This window comes from Ascaphus truei, chromosome 4 (genome assembly GCF_040206685.1).
Source record: "Ascaphus truei isolate aAscTru1 chromosome 4, aAscTru1.hap1, whole genome shotgun sequence".
Taxonomy (NCBI): domain Eukaryota; kingdom Metazoa; phylum Chordata; class Amphibia; order Anura; family Ascaphidae; genus Ascaphus; species Ascaphus truei.
In genome coordinates, this window is record NC_134486.1 from 410824004 (window position 1) to 410842002 (window position 17999).

Here is a 17999-nt window from a genome sequence, read left to right on the forward strand (position 1 = left end):
ACCATAATATTCTAAAAAAAATCACACAACATTGAATGCATTACACAGCCAATGTTTCAACTCAATTTAAGATCTTCCTCAGGAACCACCACCCCCTGCAGGTAATAATCAATATGTAATGATGCCTAACCCATTGGGGTTTCTATGATTATTAACAATTGCAGTAGTTTTGCAGTTTCATCCTACCTCATTCACACAATAACCACACACTTCTCTATAGCAAAATGAAGCTGCGTGCAGAAAAGTGGCGGAAATACAGGAGACTAAGAGACAGAGACACGAGAAGCGACACAGGGCACTGCAGCATCCAGCAATGTTATTGTATTGTGAGTAATGAAATCAGGCACATACAGATGCAGCCACCAGTATTAGAACGATTACCTACGAAATTCTGGGATATTCTGGGGCAGTCTCACAGTCAATGCCTCAGCATATCTGTGAGATTCTTAATGGCCCATCGGATTAACACAGCGGGGGGTCCCTGCAGTCCCATTCAAACTGAATGGAGAGACCCCTTCTGTGTTAATCCGATGGGCCATTAAGAATCTCACAGAAATGTTGCACAATGTTGAGGCATTTACTGTGAGACTGCCCCAGAATCTCCCAGGCATGAGTTGTAATACTCGAGGCTGCATCTGTAACAGTTCATTGGATGAGAAGGGAGAAGGAGTGGCTCAGTGAGTAAAGACACTGACTGGCACTGAGTTTGGAGCGCTGGCACTGGTTCAATTCCCAGTGTCGGCTCCTTGTGACCTTGGGCAAGTCGCTGTATCTCCCTGTGCCTGAGGCACCAAAAAATAGACTGTAAGCTTCACGGGGTAGGGACCTGTGCCTGCAAAATGTCTCTGTAAAACTAGCAGCGCTATACCAGAACATTGGACCCCAATTTTAAATATACCTTCCAAATAGTCCTTTTAGAACCCAAAACATACAGTATGTATTAGATGCACAATACATAGGAATACTGTACATTTATGTTCTACTTAATAACCGAGTACTCTTCTCATAAAATATGTGTCCAAGACAAGTCAATAGGAGAGGTGAATCAAAACAAACAAAAGCAATCCTCCATTTTTTCCTCTCGTTGTTGCATCGTACAGTATGTATAAAGCTTGCTAGTCATGTTTCTTGCATCCAGTACAGATATTTAAGCAGAGAAGTTAACAGAAACCATCAATTTGTCACCTGTTGTATCATCACTGGTGCTCTGGTCTTGTACCCTCACTGCAGGGTACTGTGATTCTGAGACTGAGGAAAGTGAGGCCCTGAAACATTGCTTCGTTGGGCAATTTTGTACCTATACTTATGAGTATTTTTCTACCATGTTTTTTTGTATGAGTAAAACACTATCAATATTTTAATAAAATAGGATTTTTCTGCAATACATGAAAGGATTCAGTAAGTTCTATTACAATTATTTAATTTTTTGAGTGCTGGTTGAACTGACTATTTTCAGCAGAGAAGTTCACATTATTTGAGACCTGCCCGCTTTTTGGATGCAAATAAAAGTGACAAATTAGGCAACAGGCAAAAACTTTGAAACATTCTGTAATAATACTGTATGTGTACCTGGTAACACCAAATATTAGCACTAAACACATCACAAACTAGGGAAAAATTAGATCAAAGTACCTTGATAAAGTGATAGGAAGAGACACACAATGAAAAAAAGTTCTCTGTGCCCCATGATACATCTCCCCCAAAATGTGTAAAATAAGCTTTACCTGAGTCAAATATCAAAAGCACTGCATGGGAGTATTTAAAGTTAATTACTATTAGCTCTTATTAAAGATAAATTACTTTATATGTTTTTTTTTTTAATCTATGTCATAATTAACCCTTTCACTGCCTGGTGGGCATCAACTTCATTCCATTTCAAGTACATGGCATTCCCCTTTAGCAGAGGGAGCAGAACTCAGAGGAGAGGCAGTCTGTGTTGAGGTAATTCATCCAGTTGAACAGTTAATTAAAAATGAATTAGTGAAAATGACATCAAGGGAATGTTATGGGCTGACTTTTAACATAATTAAAATGAATTACATTTTATAACCCTGAGTTTTGGATCTCCGGAAAACCTACGTTTTTTTTTTCTTCCTTTTGTGCTTTGTAATTATGGGCCAAATTTGTGGTACTCTATAGGACGCTTGAATGTGTCTTGTTCAGTAGCACCACATAGTAAATAGGGTCTTATATATGGAAAATGTATATCTATGTTTAATTGTTTTTAAAGGTTTTCATGTTACAGCGATTTGCTGCACACAACTTTTTGAAATGTACCTATCACCACTTTCGACCATAAACAAGTGCACACGTAGTTGTATTGCATCCTGCATTATAAGTAGCCAAAATATTAATAATAAAAAAAAACTGATTTGTGGTGTCCTGGAAAAAGAAATCATAATAATCCCAGCACTAAGGGATCTGTCGTTGAAAGCTGTTTTTGGTTCTAAAAAGAGTTAGTGTCTTGGTTTTGCTGTAACTCCATAAATGTTGGTTCTCGATTTTTATTTTAATTGTGGGGAAAAAACTAAAAATAAGTTGTTGTTGTAACTCAAAACTTTGCCTAGTTTGTAACCGGCGAGCTTTTCTAGGGGTTTGATCTCTAATTTCGCTCGCCTAAATTTGGAGCATCTGTGATTTATGAGTGTAACCCTGCTTCCCCCCCCCAGACTCTACGGTGGTGTCTAGGGTGCATGAGGGCTGATTACATGCGGTGTGGTGCGTACCTGTTAGGAACAGGAGGGCCTGAGCTTCCCGCGGTGTTGTGGGGGAGCCAGGACCGGGCTTCTGGGGTGATAGCCTCCATGATCTCTCAGTGGTGCAGCGCCTCCATCTTCTATACTCCCAGGGTAATGGGACAGGACCGGTATAGAAGAACCCCTCAGGTCCCAGGGTTATACTCTCCAAATCACACACAGTCTTTACGGATGCAGAATAGTCTCTTTATTTGACAGAGCAACAATATCCCAACGATAAGGCTTCCAGCAGCCGCAACACAATCGCCAGGACGGGGTATACACTGCTCACCTCCGCCCAAATCCTTCCTCCTCTCCTTCCCTCCAAGTCACTCCTCTGACAGGATGGTCTGAGCTAGGGCTTCAATACCCCATGGCCCACCCCCGAGGTTAGCCTCGAGGTGGGTCTTGAATTCTCCCTCCATCACCCCTGGCAGTGGGGTGAGGGCATTGGTCCACCAGTCTATAATTCTATCAGCTCTACCTATAGCCGCTGATCGTTTCAGTTCCTCTCGCTCTCTCTCTCCCGGCACACTGCGCCGGGGAGCCCGCAGCCTCCTGATACTCCTCGGACTGTTCCGCAGGATTCGTGGCTCACGGCATAATAACCAGCAACTCTAGACTCTCGATATCACTGTTCACTCGAACTCTTCCTAACTACTCTCTCGAACCAGCAAAAGACAAGACAAGAAGAACAACAACGCCACTCACCGGAGTTGGCTGCTAAATATAGAGCTAGCCGCTCCCCTCATGGTGTCAGCAGAACCTCCCCTCCTGCTCACGCCTGCAGCAGAGTCCAGGCCTGCGTCTACCACTCAGGATAGGGCTATGAAGGGGGTAACCCATGATGATTACTGGCGCCTGATCTTAACAGGGCTTTTCACAGCAGAAGGAAGATAGGTATAGCCCGTGCTGTTTACAGGGGGCTACATGAGTATGATATACATAGCGACATACACAGTCTTAGCAAACTCAAAACCATACCCCACTACATTGTGTATACATACAGTATATATTTGTGTCATTTGGAGTGCTAATGGGTTTGTGACTTTATGTATACAACAATAATATTGGTAGTGGAATGGGGTTACCGTGACGTGACTGTAGGCGTAAAATATTGTGACCAAAGTATTGAACTAGATGACCCATATTTTTTAAGAAACAATATAGATAAAATACATATTAATGTACATACTGTAGACAAGATAGAGCTAATGCCAGCCTGGTGTAGGTGATTTACAAAATGCGGTACTTTTTGGCGCTAGACTTGATGACTGGCATCAAAATGGGCAACATTTCTCAGTATTTACACTGTTGGTGTCGACACCCATATTTTTATTGACTGCTTTAAAAATGCGTTATTTTTAGCGCTACCAAGTTGATGAGTGGCACCTTAAAAATCACACTTTTTTGGGTGTAGAAACCCACATTTTTGGACTAACAACTTTGACTCTGGACCAGAGGTAACCAACTCCAGAGATAGTTTAACTGCTCCAGGTGAGTCCTGGATAAACATGGGCACAGTCCTTAGGCTGTTTGTGATCTTAATAAGTGGAGGCTATCCCTGGGTTGGACTAGAGCAGGAGAGGCCAACTCTAGTCCTGAAGGGCCACCAATAGGTCAGGTTTTCTGGGTATCCCTGCTTCAGCACAGGTGGCTCAGTCAACACCCGAGCCACTGATTGAGCCACCTGTGCAGAAGCAGGGATATCCTGAAAACCTGACCTGTTTATGGCCCTTGAGGACTGGAGTTGGCCTCCCCTGGTGTAGGGGATTGTGTGCATGTGAAAGGGATGTGTTTCGTAGAGACATGGCAAATGAAGAAGTGAGGAGATGAAAAGGAAATGACTGTCACATTTTATTGAAACTGGAAGTTCTCCTTCAACTGGGAGTCAGATTAATCATGTCCTTTAAATTTGGTGTTATTCTTATTCTAGTCAGTCCCAGTCTCAGTATTATTCTGAAGTTCCTCTTGTGGTTTGTAGCTGTTAATGAATGCATAGTACGGTAAGTATTCTCTGACTGTGACGCATTTCATTTTTTTAAATATATATATAAATATGCAATTTCATCTTGAAGATGAAATGTGGACAGTGAGGACCATTGAAAGGCTACTTAGACAAAGCTTTTAAAAAGCAGTAATAAGCAGAAAGGTTCTTACCCCTGGCCTAAGTGTTAACAATTATTGTGGTGACATTATAAAGGATACTTTATGTGGCATTAACCATGAGACTCTAATTGGTACATATCGTATATAAGCCACTCAATTACTTTTTACTTCTTTTATTAGCAGCTTCTATGGTGTGGCATTTAAACAGATTGAATCATCCAATTAACTACTGTTAATTACAACAATTTTCCTGATAACCTATAAGTATATACTTACATAAACATGCTTATTTAGTCATTGGTTTTGTATTATATTAGCAACGGAGTAATTTAATGTGGGTGAAAAATTGATAGGAATCATCAACAGTTCATACATTATGTGTAATTTATTAATGAGATAATAAAGGAATCACACATATTTTGTTCCATTGTGTTTTTTTTTAAGATAAATCTGCTTATTTAAACTTTATCCTGGTGTTTGGGAATTGATCCAACTTTTTTTTTTTTACACGTGATTGAAGCAGGGTGTCTCCAGGGCAGACCCCCATTAATTTCAGCTCTGGAGACCCCCTACTTCCAGAGATACATACCTCCATAAGTGTAGCAGGGTTCACATAATGGTCGCTCCCGCGTCCTGAAGCCGTGAAATCCTCCGGTGCAGCTTCCTATTGGCCCATGTGATAAAAAAAAAACAGAGAGATACCGGCGCCCCATTTGGAGGTACGAATCTCTGAAAGCAGGGGGTCCCAAGAGATTAAATGAATGGGGTTCAGCTCTGGAGACCCCCTTTCTTCACTCCAGTGTAAAACAAAATATACAAATAAATTAAACACAAAAAAAAGAGCTTGGATTGCTCCTTTAAGAGCAACTGTTGTCTAATAATACGTTTTTGTGTTGAACTATTAAGAGCTGGAACTCTATCACAGTCACTGAAGGGGTAATCTGCATGTTCTATTAAATTAATATTAGACCATTTATTTTTCCCTTTATAACATAATTAAAACGATTTGAATCCTTGTTGGGCAGACGTGACGTATGCTAAATAGATATTGGCAAACCGCATCCAAAACCAAAACCCTTTCGATTTTTGCACCAGAACCAAAAACCCAAACATTATTTACCACCAAGGCCCAGGGGTCCATCTCTGAGTGTTTATTGCTATATCTTTTCTTCATTATTTTATGTTTTTAGTTGTATTATTTTAACAACCTTGTTGTTGGTATTTTATACTTATTTGAACAATTCTTCATGCGTTATCATGGGATTTCCCTGCTTATTTGAGTCCACCACCCCCCTAGTTTTGCAAACTAAAAAAAATGTTTTTGCAAAAACTAGAACACGAAAATGTTAAAACGATATAGAAAATACAAAACATTGTTTAGAACTGGGAGCAAAGTATGAGTGAAAGTGCTTATTCTTAGGGGCCTATGCTATAGGCATCAATAAGCCACTTATCGAGCACTTATCGGCCAAAATGCCTACTGCTATTCATAAAGCCTTGATAAGTGGGTGATAAAGGCATAAATCGCCCAAATTTTCAGCAGTCAAAAAATAAATCGTCGTCTGACCGGTGATAAGCCACTTATCGGCAGGTTCTGAAATTCGTGCAATTCTAGTAGCCTTGATTAGCTTATCGAGGCATATCGCGGCTCTAGAATGATGAGCTTCTTCCAAAATCCTCATGCTAGGAAAAGTTGGCGTGAGGCTGGGGAGAACCTGCAGAGAAGACGGCGAGAGAGGACTTAGGAAGAAAAAATGCTTTTCTCCTGCATCAAACTGATGCCGGGGGTCTCCAGAGCTGATACCCATTAATATCACACCGGAGACCCCCGGCATAAATCCCATGCAATAAAAAAGCATTTACAGGCAACTTCATTAACCTAGCGGCTAACCGCTAAGGTAATGAAGGGTTAACTACCAGGTCCATCTTTATTGTGGGTAGCTGGGGTGGGTGAAGATGGTATTTGGCTCTTGGTGGGTGTTTAGGCCTGTCACGATGGACACCAACCTTACCAACACATTTATATTTCTGGGTACTCGATTGAACAGAACAAGTTGCAAAATAAATTGTGATTTATTTTCTTAATAGACAAACACACGACATCTGCAGAATACACTTAAAACAACACTTACTGGGATAAGGGAACAAAATAAATTGTCCTTTGCATGCAAGCGCAAGAAATGCAGTCTTGATTTAAAGGTCCCGTGGCCAGTTTGCAAGTTGCCGATCTAATATCTCAGCCACCTCAAAGAATTTCGTTGAGATTCGTTAGAATTCGTTCAAGAGTCACCAGGGCTAATGAATTCCGAAGTTTGGGGCAAATCCTTGGTTATGTTGTTATTAACCCCTTCTCTCCAGGACCAGTTGCCGCTGTGCTGGAACAAAGTCTTGCGTCTTTGCATCATGGATTGAAAATCACGAATCACACCTGGGATACCTCGGGAGCCACAGTTATAGCCTGGCCAAGGCTATCTTTAACATGTGGACCCAATCCCTTCGTGGGAACAATTTAACCCACCAATAGACGTGTTGCCCACAGTTCAAAAGACCGGGCAAAAGGCTTTCCGGTGTGCAAAGCGCATGGGTCAGTTTGACACCCATGCCACTTAGCATACCTGGGATACACCCATACCTTGGCACCTTTGAGTCTGAGATTTGGCCCAGATGTGTCAATGGCCCGGCATCTGTTATACATCAGAATGCCGGTTGTGTATACATTATGGGTCTCTGGGCCTTTTCATCCCTGACACTTCTTTAGACTGGGGGTCGCCAACTCGGCGAAACCCTTTTGAAGCACAGGCATGAAAATACCCCCAGCTCATTCACCCATATCACATCTGTATGTCCAAGGAATTCCTTCCCGGGCATACAGAATACATCCTGCCTTACATTTTAAATCTGCAGTTTTTTACACACTTTATTAAAACATCATGTTCTTCTTGTGTTACAACTGTAATTTATATATGTATGTGCATGTAGTGGTTAACTGTACTTCCACCCCAAAAATCAGGGTGCTGGGTGCTTCCATTCCCGAGTTAGCCTTTATAATTGAAATACAGGCTTCGGGAACGAGAGTTCACCCAATTCTCACGTCAATTGACACAGTTCTCACGTCAATTGACTTTCCGCCTTTCAAGTTACAAAGTTACCGAGAGACGGATACATTTTATCGGTAAACCACTTGAGAATCTAACCGCAACCACTTATTCAATTGACTTGTGGTTACCGGTCAAACCGATAATAATGGATACCCATCTCATAGACAGCTCTTTAAACTTTTGCCACGCTTCTTCAATCAGCGCTAGCATTGGGCGCTCACTAGTCCCTCTTGTGTCTGTGAAAGGGTATAACAGGCAATGTATTTTGTCTTTTAACACAGCAGGCAGGGTATGGCCTGCAAATGGTGGGTAAAAATGGCTGGGACAGGGCAAACACAGTAATGCATGGCAAACAAGTTTAACCCCTTCATTCCCAATGCAAAGGGAGGATGACCAGTCGGGTATAACACCTTTATTCAGGCCTGATCACCTCCCTGCTCGCCACAAGGCCTTGCAGGAGGGTTCCGGGTGGAGTTAACTGCTTCATTACCTGAGCAGTTAATACCACTAATGAAGGGGTTAACCCTTCCCGCTACACACCCGGTAGGTATAAACACCCACCAAGGGTCAAATGCCAACTTCACCCATCCTCGCTACCCACAATAAAGATTTTAAAACACAACAACCCTACTACCCACCTCCTCTACCCCCAACAACCTCCCTTTCCCCCCAAACATATACAGTACAGTAAAGGGCACATATGGATAATAGTGCATTTGCCCGTTATAAAATCAAACATTAGACAGCCAGAATTAATAAAGTAAATAAAACTTTCAATTGACCCCTGCCATCATGAAGGGCATCCTCGTCCACATACTGAAGGTCCATGTCCATGTCCTCCGATGTCAGCAAGAATACAAGAAAATATATCTAATGGCACCTAACCCCTTAATCACCTTAGCGATTCATAACAGCTATAGTAATAAAGAGGTTAACCTCTGTCCCCGCTACCCACCCGGGAGGCCTAACCACCCACGCCGGACCCACTATACCCACCCTGTACCCATTGATTGGCACAGTGGTATATCATACCCATATAATATGGGCATGATAAGCCACTATATCACTCAATGGTCAACCTAATAAAATAATTAAGCTCAAAAATAATCAATAATCTAAGATATACACAAACACCTAAACACCCCAACAATAAAAGAACTAAATAGCCTAATAGTACACATCACAAATAATTATCTATCACCAAAATAGCAACATTATTACAATTATGTTATTCCAAAACTATACAATTAAAAAAACAACTATCCAAGCAAACTATTAAACAAATAAAACCACTAGTCAAACAGTAAATTAAATAAAAGCACTAGCCAACAAAACAAATAATTAATTTAAACCACGAGCCAACCAAACAATTAGTTAATTAAAAACGCTAACCAATCCTAAAAAGTACAAAAAACAAGCCATCCAAAAAAAGCATTGGCTTTCACTTTATTTATCTGTACCCTAAAGGGGCACAGATTAATACATTATCAGTCAATGGGAAAGCAAATACATAAACATAAATAAATACAATAAAAAAAACCTGAAAATAAAACAATTTCAAACATTCAATATTTTACTTACCTTTACAAGTCTTCACCCTCCGAATCCCGGCTTATCTGCAAGCTCTCGTACCGCGACGTCATCACCCACAATCCAACGCCATCCACCTTGAAGATCAGGAAAAAGTCAACAAATCTTCTTTCTTTAATCTTGTTTCACCTTCTTCTATCTTCATCTGTAATTCTTTTTTTCTTTTCTTTAATCTTCCATCTTCATCTGTCAATCCAAATCCCCATGGTAAATCCACAACGGATGTTGTCTTGTCGGCTTCTTGAGGTAAAATGAGACGTACAGGCCTTATACAGTATATGGCCTGTAATGTCACATTTTCGGGTCAGATGGTACAGCTCCTTTTTTTTTTTTTAAAGGATGTGACGTCATCTCCAAGGGAGGTACGTCACATCCTTAAAACCACATGGCTATATCACATGGTATTACAGCCAATGTGGTTTAAGACAGATCCCATTGGTTGCACAAACAATAATAAAGTCCCCAGCGCTAAAGTCCAAGATACCGTGATCTTAAGGCAGTCTTTGATCTTTAAGATGGTAGTTGGGCTCTGGTAAAGATGCTCCAGATGGGATATGTCCTTGATGTAGATGGATACACCGTCTGAAATAACAGATAATAGACACACCTGATTGCGCAGCGTTTTTCAGCAATCAGAGCCCTATCTAAGATTGTGAAGAATCCTACTCACATAATAATCGCCAATGTGTTCAGTGGAGAGAATCTGTGCTTGTTCCCCTTCTTCTCAGCTCCTCTCACGAACCCCACGTGGAGACAGCTTACTGGAGGCGACCTCAATCCACAATGGCGTCAGGGGTGATCCGTTACGGCACCCCCACCGATATGTGACAAGAATAAGCACAATATAGTGTAGTTTGAAATGACCTTTAATTAGCTAAAACACTATAAAAAGTTTTAAAATACACTCACATGGTGCAATAATGGATCGTATTGCTCAAATTGCCGTCCGCAGCTTGCAATTTCTAACCGCAAGATGGAGAGGATCCCTGCACACAGACACGCTGTTGGACTGAGCGTGTGACGTCAGTGCTACTGGAAACTCTCCTTGCGACAGGACTACGGATGCTGGGATGGCTCAAAATACTAAGCTCCTCCTCCCTTCGCGTTTCGTGACACGTGGTCACTTCGTCAGGGGGTGGGGAGTGCCGTAACGGATCACCCCTGACGCCATTGTGGATTGAGGTCGCCTCCAGTAAGCTGTCTCCACGTGGGGTTCGTGAGAGGAGCTGAGAAGAAGGGGAACAAGCACAGATTCTCTCCACTGAACACATTGGCGATTATTATGTGAGTAGGATTCTTCACAATCTTAGATAGGGCTCTGATTGCTGAAAAACGCTGCGCAATCAGGTGTGTCTATTATCTGTTATTTCAGACGTGTATCCATCTACATCAAGGACATATCCCATCTGGAGCATCTTTACCAGAGCCCAACTACCATCTTAAAGACCAAAGACTGCCTTAAGATCACGGTATCTTGGACTTTAGCGCTGGGGACTTTATTATTGTTTGTGCACTGTTTTTTATCAGGTTTGGAATAACCTGTCATTATTGTCACCTAGCTGCTTGTTTTCACAGCACTTGTTATTTACCTTGATGTTGCATTAGCACTTATTATTGTTTAGCACATTATTGTTAGCACTTATATTTTAGTGTAGGTTAGCGCTTTTGGAGGGGTTATTCTTTTTGTTTTGTTCAGATCCCATTGGTTGCTGTACCATGTGATCATCCCTTAAAGTTATGTCACATCCTTTTGAACTAATGTAACCTATCACATGTTACAGCACATGCTCATGAGCGACCAGCAAGTGCCAATCGCACATGCACTGTCAGCGCTCGCTGTTTGCGTGACATTTGTCCGGGTGTTTGCCGGGACAAATATGGTCACCCTAGGTTAGGTGCACTCACTGGATCTATATAATTGCCTCGGGTGCACAGCGATCATCCCCCATCGGGGAGACTTACTGTAGTGTCGACGAGTATTCTAAAACAAATCTGGGACAATCACCAACAAGACCAAATGTCACTGAAATGTTGCAGCATGTACCCAGCATGTACCCGGCATGTACCTGGGTCTTTTTGGTGATTGTCCCAGATTTTTGGTGATAGTCCCAGATTTTCCAAGGCAAGTTTAAGGCAAGTTTTAGAATACTCGTCGGCACACCTGTATGAAACGGGGCACATTCTCCTAAAACAAGAAAGAACCGGTGCTCCAGAGGTCTTCATACAAAAAATTAATTTTAATCCACACGGATGGACGTTTCGGTCACATACTCTGACCTCTGTCAGGATAAAGTGGTGTGCATGCAATGCACCTCCTATCTGGAACTATAGTGAACTGCTTTACGTGATACAGGTGAGGAGGGCGTGACTAATCACCACCCATCATCGAGTTTCGTGGGTGTATCTAAGATCACACCAATAAGCACAGCGATAAAGTTAACCCTATATACCTAAACATTGTAAAACATGGCCTCTTCGCTATGGTCTATTTGCAAACGCTTTAAAGATGCCGTTTTCCTTGAGATTGATAATTGTATGAGGACCTCTGGAGTGCCGGTTCTTTCTTATTTCAGGAGGACGTGTCCTGCTTGGGGGATATGTACCTTTTCTGGCTTTGGCTACATGACCAAACAGGGGAATCTTTCCTAGAAGACACGTCACCATCATGGTAAGCCCGTCATTCTCTTAATACTGTGCAGTGTGGGACATGTACACTATTTCTAGATGTATACAGTCTCCGGGGGCACAGGTGAGCTGTTTGAGTTATATAGGGGTCACTTTCCAAGTACTCCGGGTTAAGCAGCAACCTTATAAATAAAGGTGACAGAACCTGGACCTCTATGAAAATTAATTGTGCAGGCCGAGAGTAGATTGCTGCATCTCCAATAACGCCCTAATGACCATGTACCTGCCTGGCCACCGCACCTGTGCGTTTCCTATACGTTTATAACCCCTCTGTCTCATACTTCGTTATATGAGTGTGGATACAATATAATTCCATGAATATGTAAACTTCTCCTGCTGTCTCGTGGCTGCAGATGCTAAACTAATAAAGTGAAACATTGCCAAATATCCCCCGTGAGAGCCATATATCAACATTACAGCATATTAAATGTGTTAATGTTTCAGCTTTAGATTTATTAAACTGGCAGCCTTCTAGCGCGACGCGCTCTGCTGATCGCACGCGAGGATGGAAACAGTACGGAGTAAAAGGAGATAAATGCATCTTCACCCTAATCATCCTATCAACAGAGCTACTATACAGTCAGAGGTACTGTCTCTCCGGTGAAATAAACAACATCTCTTAAACCTGGCTTTGCTAATACAGCCTATTTCAGAGCTGTGACATACTTTAAGGCACGGATACTCAACTCCAGTCCTCAAGCTCCCCTCCCCAACAGGTCAGGTTTTCAGGATATCCCTGCTTCAGCAAAGGTGGCGCAATCAGTCCAAGCTTCAGCAGAGGTGGCTCAATCAGTCCTGCTTCAGCACTGGTGGCTCAATCAGTCCCAGCTTCAGCACAGGTGGCTCAATCAGTCCCTGCTTCAGCACATGTGGCTCAATCAGTCCCTGCTTCAGCACAGGTGGCTCAATCAGTCCCATCTTCAGCACAGGTGGCTCGATCAGTCCCTGCTTCAGCACAGGTGGCTCGATCAGTCCCTGCTTCAGCACAGGTGGCTTGGGAGGGGGGGAGGGGACAGGGACTTGAGGACTGGAGCTGAGAACCCCTGCTGGAGCGAACATCAGTTGCGACCATTTCCTTTCAATCTGTCCAGCACTGATGGGGTTAAATACCCTTAAACCTTTACGTGCTCTCAGCATGCATTTATTGTATTGGGCATGTCAGTAGCTTGAGTAAATAGAGCATGTTAAAGCTGATTTTATCCGATTATTTCCAAGCTTAATAGTAATTGGCTGAGCTGTCAAAGGTTAGGGAAAAGAGGGTGTGCTACAGGGGCAAAAACACAGACTGAAAGAGTTAGAGGAAATAGTAATAAGAAAAATATATAAATTAACTGTGCTAGTACAAATTATATAATACATATTGTCCCAGGGAAATGATAATGAATGAGATGTGAGGGTGAATACTGTAGAGGGTGTGATATTATTACAAATATGAATAATAATAATAATAATAATACTAATAATAATAATAATAATAATAATAATTCATAATTATTATTATTATTATTATTATAACAATATCAAAAATAATATTCCATTTTTTTCAAGTTTTAAATATTCCATTTAAAAAATATTCCATTTTTCCGATTTATAAAAAATAAAATATTTTCCAATGGTTTTTTAAAAATATTTTTTTAAGAGTATCAATAGTCTAAATTCTTTTAGCTTTTTTTTTTTTTTGTTATTTTTTAAATATTTTCCAATTTTGAATATTCAAATGAAAAAAAAAATCGATGATGATTTTTTTTGCGAACTTGAATGAATTTACAGATATTAAAAATTGCGGGATAAAAAAAATATATGTTCGTGCCGAGTACAAATACTGATGAATACAGTAATTTGCCCACGCGCAGATCTATGATACCACCTGGGATCTATTTAATTTATTATCTGAATACCTTCTTTTCAGGCTCATAATCTCAAAATGGCCCAAAAGGCTGGAAGAAGCAGGATTCAAGAAAAGAAACAATACTGATTTCAAACAAGAAATAATATTTACTTATTTGTCATTTGTGAAAACATGAATAAATATTGCTTTTTGTAGGGAACACCGGATTCAATCGTAGCAGCTACTTTTATTTAAATATTTAACTAATGCTGGCATCGTAATTACTTTGCAAACACAATAAAGAGCAAAGCTAATTATTTACCAGGGGGATTTATGGATTGTCCAACAGACTTTCCCCCAAATACATTTCATAAAGATTGTAAAAACCATCAAAAGCACTTGTCTTGCGTGGAAATGTTACACGTTTTAAGAATTATTGAAAAATATTTATAATTTTTTTTAATGGAGAATATCGGCTCAATTTAACCCATTAAACACGCTACAGTCTTTAGTTTACTACGCAGGGCTGCCCCCTACAGATAAAAGAGTCGACACTGATCGTCCATTTAGCAAGAACCCGCTGCCAGTGAAACAGTTACCTGTCAGGGTTGGGGGTGTGAGGTGAAGGTAGTCTAAGCATTCCTCCTTATATTCTTCCCACTTCTGCTGGATCTCAGAAAGGGATCCTGCTGGGCCCTGCAAGAGAAAAGAGACCAGCACTGCACTCTTATTCTACGAAAGAGAAACAATCAAATACATGTTCATTAAAAGGAAAAATATTTATTGTCACGATAACAACATACTGTACGATATATATGCTAGTCTGACGATAAGTCAAATAATCATGCTGATAAACTCATGGAAATGTGGGGTTATATGCTATATGTACTGTATACATTGCTGTGAAGGTCTGCAGCTTAGTTCAATATACCGGATCAAATCTAGATACAGTATGCAAGATTTGTGTTCGTTCACCAGAAGATAATATCTTACTCAAAGGGTAACTCCAATACCAAGTGTTGCCCCAAATTGGGGTGTTTTTGCAAATGTCTTCACAAATTTTTTTTACAGTATCTCTCCAAATCTGCGAATAGTCTTCACTGTGTCGTTGGTCACACTAAATGGGAAATAATGTGATTCTACTTACAGGACCTTGCAATAAACTTGGGGTGTCCAACAGGTTAGAGACCGAGAGAGGGTAATGAGAAGATGGCCCCAGGTGGAGCAAGGACAAAGATTAAAAAGGACATCATGATGCTGTATCACCTGAGGAGGAGATGCCGTGCCGGAGAACGTAAGATGCCCCACAAAAATCCCAACCAACCCTGCACGTACAGGTACTGTATACACACACCTTACATGTTATTGCATGAGCAGGGCAGCTCACATTCACAAGAGCTACAGAAGGGAGGCTCTTTGGCTCCCTCTTGTGAGCACAAAACAGTATGCAGGGGAGAAGAGATAAAGAGAAGCTGGTACCCCATGCAGCTCCAATTCCCTGCTGCAGGGCTGTCCGTGAGGCCAGGAGAGAAACCAGATAACTCACAGGAAATCCCTCGTTAACATCACTGCATATGTGTGTACAGTAAACCATACCCTAGTTGTTTTTCTCCCTAGTATTGTTTTAGAGTGAATAATTCATATCAATAGGAAGTTTATTGAATATATTTCCCAACTGGAAAAATTAGGCAAAACCAATCAAGAAAACAGCATCTTATTTATCAATCAAAAGGAATCCCATTGAGTTAAACTGGAGTTTTTCTGCTGATAAATCTGGTGTAATACGTTTGCACTTATTTTCTCCTGGTTTGCCGCTGGGAGACTTAATTAAATAACCATCTATACAACCCTCAATCCTAGACTTGCAGGAAAAATATGTTACATAAACAATGAATGGTATAGTTGTGTAGAAGCCAAACTTTAACTTTTGCCTTTAAAATGGTAATTTTTTTTTTTTTTTGAAAGACAAATTAGCTCACCGAGCAGGCATCGGCTACTAATTCTACATCCTCCATTATGTGATAACACCTTAACGAGATTTTTTTTTTAACGTGCATATTCCCTTGTGGTGTGTCCTGCTGTGTTTATTAAAATGTGACAAGAGATTTAATAAATTCTGCATAATTGGAGAATAACACGCACTGGAATTTGGCAGCATCCGTACTGTAAGTTTGGGTATTTGCTCAATGTCTCCGAAATCCCCCTCCGTTTACAAAAGGTGAGTGGTAGTACCGAGGATAAAGCTGCCAGTTCAGATAACAAGATCTGAGGCATCAGGTTACTGCAGCGTATCTCTCCTGCCCACTCCTTCCTCCCCATTTTTTTCTTGGTTCATGTCTTGTCTTTTCACTTTCCCGGCCCCAATGATTAATAAGGACATTGGGTTTTCCACATTTCTGTATTAGCCAAGTAGAAAAAAACAACAACACATTTTTACTGATAATATACATAGCGCCGTACGTAGAATTTCTCTTGGTGTAAACCTAATGTTTGGGGGCTGCAGCACAGGCAGTGTACTTATAATTAACCTACTCTTTCAGTTTTGACTTTGTGTGACTATTTCACGACCATGCCCTGGTGAGACCAGGGTTCCATCAATTTTTTTCCTCCCCTTCCATGTGATCACTGTTTTTCTTAACCCTTTCACTGTCAGAGATGGCTGCAATGCTGGTAGGGAAGGTTGTAAATATTCTGGAGTCCTCTTACCGTACCACAAAGTGTCAAGGTAAGAGCGGTGTAATCCTGGGCCAAATAACTGCCCTGCATGTACAAGCGTTATAGTTACTCAAGCCCGCTATTGTGTTTTCCTGCTAATTGTTTTTCAAGTTTTCCCTGGTTTTAGGGAGACTAGATTTCCAACCCCGAGGGATGAATTAATCCAAATGTAAAAAAAAAAATGCCTTATTGAAAGTCCCGAACCTCAGTATATTACGCCCAGTGCTTCCCGACAGCTGCGCGTCTTAGTAAAGTATTTTCGGGGATGTGGAAATTGAGATATGCTTATCCCTGTTACCGCCAAAGGGTTAACAGAGAACATACAATGACAGCCGGTTCAAGTTGCTGCTCTCGACCGTCCTTGGCTTCTTGAATCAAATGGGCGGCGAATTTATGGGCCGCAGTGGTGAAGAAACCGGGACAGATTTCCCTACAGCTGCACATATAGCTTTCACGACCTCGCAAGTCCCTTTTCTATATAGCACTGCACATCAAAGCTGTTACAGGGAGAGGTTACTGCTCCGCAGGGCTTACAATCTACACTGAACTTACGGTCACTACTGACAAGGCACAGGTCAGAAGCAGCTGACCCTGAGGATTTCATTTCCAAGGGAGTGATAACGATGTTACCCCTACACCTTCTGTCTGCAAGATCCCAGAAACCCATGGGGAATGTGCAGTATACTAGAATATGTAGAATATGTAGGTTTCTATGTCTTACGTTATAAAGCGCCGACAGTGTACAGCACGAAACGCTTTACAAAAAAGAACATAGAATATGATAAGTACAACAAATATAAAAGCACCTGAGAGATTAGGGGATCTCTGCCCCAGAGATTACAATATAAGTGGCATGTTTGGAGACTTACAGTATACAGTCATTAGGGCATACCCAAAACCAACATGATCACTAACGGGTTCATTCTTTATTATAAGATGCAGCAATTTTGGCCGAAAATCATCAATTAAAGCTGCAGTTCAGTTAATATCCTGCACATGTGGCTTTTTTTTAATAAATCAGTTCGGTACTGTGAGAAAATACTTGTAGCATTTTCTTTCTTTTTTTTAAAAACAACTTTGAAAGACAATTTTTAATGTATTCTAATGTAACGAGCATTTTTGTTCCCTTAGCAACCCTTTAGAAAGGCACAACCCCTTCCTTTTCTGTAACAGGCTCTGGCACACCCCTTTGTGAGTCCTGCCCCCACCATAGCCGTGCACGAGCATGGAGCACAAATG

General features: G+C 41.1%; 1 protein-coding gene across 1 annotated transcript in view; it reads right to left on the reverse strand.

Annotated features, from left to right (window-relative positions):
- Positions 1 to 15639, reverse strand: part of GLP1R (glucagon like peptide 1 receptor) — a 309769-nt gene extending 294130 nt beyond the window's left edge. Inside the window, exons 1-2 of the mRNA XM_075595108.1 lie at positions 15592 to 15639; positions 14645 to 14777 (exon numbers count right to left, since the gene is read on the reverse strand). Of these exons, the coding sequence (XP_075451223.1) occupies positions 14645 to 14777; positions 15592 to 15639 (181 nt within the window). The remainder of the gene's footprint in view (positions 1 to 14644; positions 14778 to 15591) is intronic.
- Positions 15640 to 17999: the final 2360 nt, after the last annotated feature.